General features: G+C 33.9%; 1 protein-coding gene across 1 annotated transcript; it reads left to right on the top strand.

Moving 5' to 3' along the window:
* On the top strand, window positions 858-1475 carry LOC107637510 (chaperone protein dnaJ 20, chloroplastic; the record flags this gene model as incomplete). The annotated part of the gene is given in 1 exon segment (XM_016340919.2): window positions 858-1475. A coding segment is annotated over 1 exon segment (563 nt), but the record flags the coding sequence as incomplete, so codon positions are not given.

Consider the following 1682-nt stretch of genomic DNA (forward strand, 5'->3'; position numbering starts at 1 on the left):
AGACCAATTTAATACTTTACCTTATATTTTTTATAGATTTTTTTAATTAATAATTTTAAAATTTATTCCAAAAATATATGTTAACTAAACTTATAAAAATATTAAACACATACATTACTGTGAGTTACTTATCTTAGTAAAAGTTTGGTTTAATATTTTGTGGAAATTATTTTTTTATGAACTAAATCTAATTAAATTAAATAATAAAATTTAAAATAATATTAATTATAATTAATTTTATTATAATAAACTAATTTAATTAGATTTTATTAAAAAAAATTAAATGTGTAGAATTATATTTTACAAAATTAAAATTTAAATTTTTAAGTGAAAACTCAAGTGGAGTTAACTTTACGTAAAGTTAATAATCAAAAGTTATTAGATAATTTAATTAATTTGACTAAATTTTTATCTAACGATAACTATCTGTTGGGAAAATTGTGGGGAGCTTTCGACCACCGGAGAAAATTCGGGGAGAAATCAAGTGAAAGAATATAAGATGAGAAGATACCACATCCAAACTCAAAATCTTAAGGTGTCAAGTTAATGGATTTCTCATCTTATAAACTCCTCACTCTTCCTTACTTTCTTTAATGTGAGACTAACTTTAACACTTCTCATACTTGCAACACTAACATTATCAACTTCACGTTAAATTGACTCCAGCTGAATTCTCACCAAATTTGTAATGGTGGAAAATGAGAATTCAATTTTTTACTTTAGCCCTCGTACGTGCTGATGATATACGTATAAATAATGCCAAAATGGATGACGTATGCTGTAACAAAGAAGAAGCAAAAACCAATTTTTATATCAAATGCACTGAACACACACTCCCACTCAACACACTGAACTATCCTCTAAACGTTATAAATTGAGGACGAGAAAACGAAAACAGATACACACCCATACATGCATTATCACATACATACAAACTCTCAACCAGAAATCAAAATGTGCTCCTCTGCCCTTCCTAGTTCTTATCACCATCACCGCTTAACATCGCCACCCAAAACAATTTTCCCATTCCCATCCAAAACAACAACCCACTACTACTCACCCAAACCCGACATTATTAACAATCCGACCCGACCCGCGCTGCGACTGAGCATCAGAGCAAATGCTTCTACGTCGTCGTTCGATGCGTTAGCGGTGGCGACGGAGGAAGCGAATGCGAGCTTGTACGAGGTTCTTGGCGTGCCGGAGTGGGTGGCGGTGGCGGAATTGAAGCAGGCGTACAAGAAGCTTGCGAGGAAGTTCCATCCGGACGTGTCGCCACCGGGTCGGGCTGAAGAGTACACAAGGAGGTTTATTCGTGTGCAGCAGGCCTACGAGACTCTCTCTGATCCCACAATGAGAGAGCTCTATGATAGAGATATGGCTATGGCCGTCAAGTTCCCCTTCTCCTCTCGCTTCGGCCACCGCCGCGCCACCAGCTTCCACCGTCAACATCCCCACCCTCACTGTTACACGGTATTTACATTAACTATTTTCAAAATTTAAGTATAATTCAAGAGTTACGTTACTTGTACATCAAAATCAGTCGCTAAAGTCAATTTTCAGTATAAAATACATATTAGAATATAAATACATATTAAAAATAAATTAAACTACACATATATTTATACACAAATAGTGACTTATTTTAGTGTACAAATAATATTTTTTATAATATAATTTTG

This window comes from Arachis ipaensis, chromosome B04, assembly GCF_000816755.2.
Source record: "Arachis ipaensis cultivar K30076 chromosome B04, Araip1.1, whole genome shotgun sequence".
Lineage (NCBI taxonomy): Eukaryota > Viridiplantae > Streptophyta > Magnoliopsida > Fabales > Fabaceae > Arachis > Arachis ipaensis.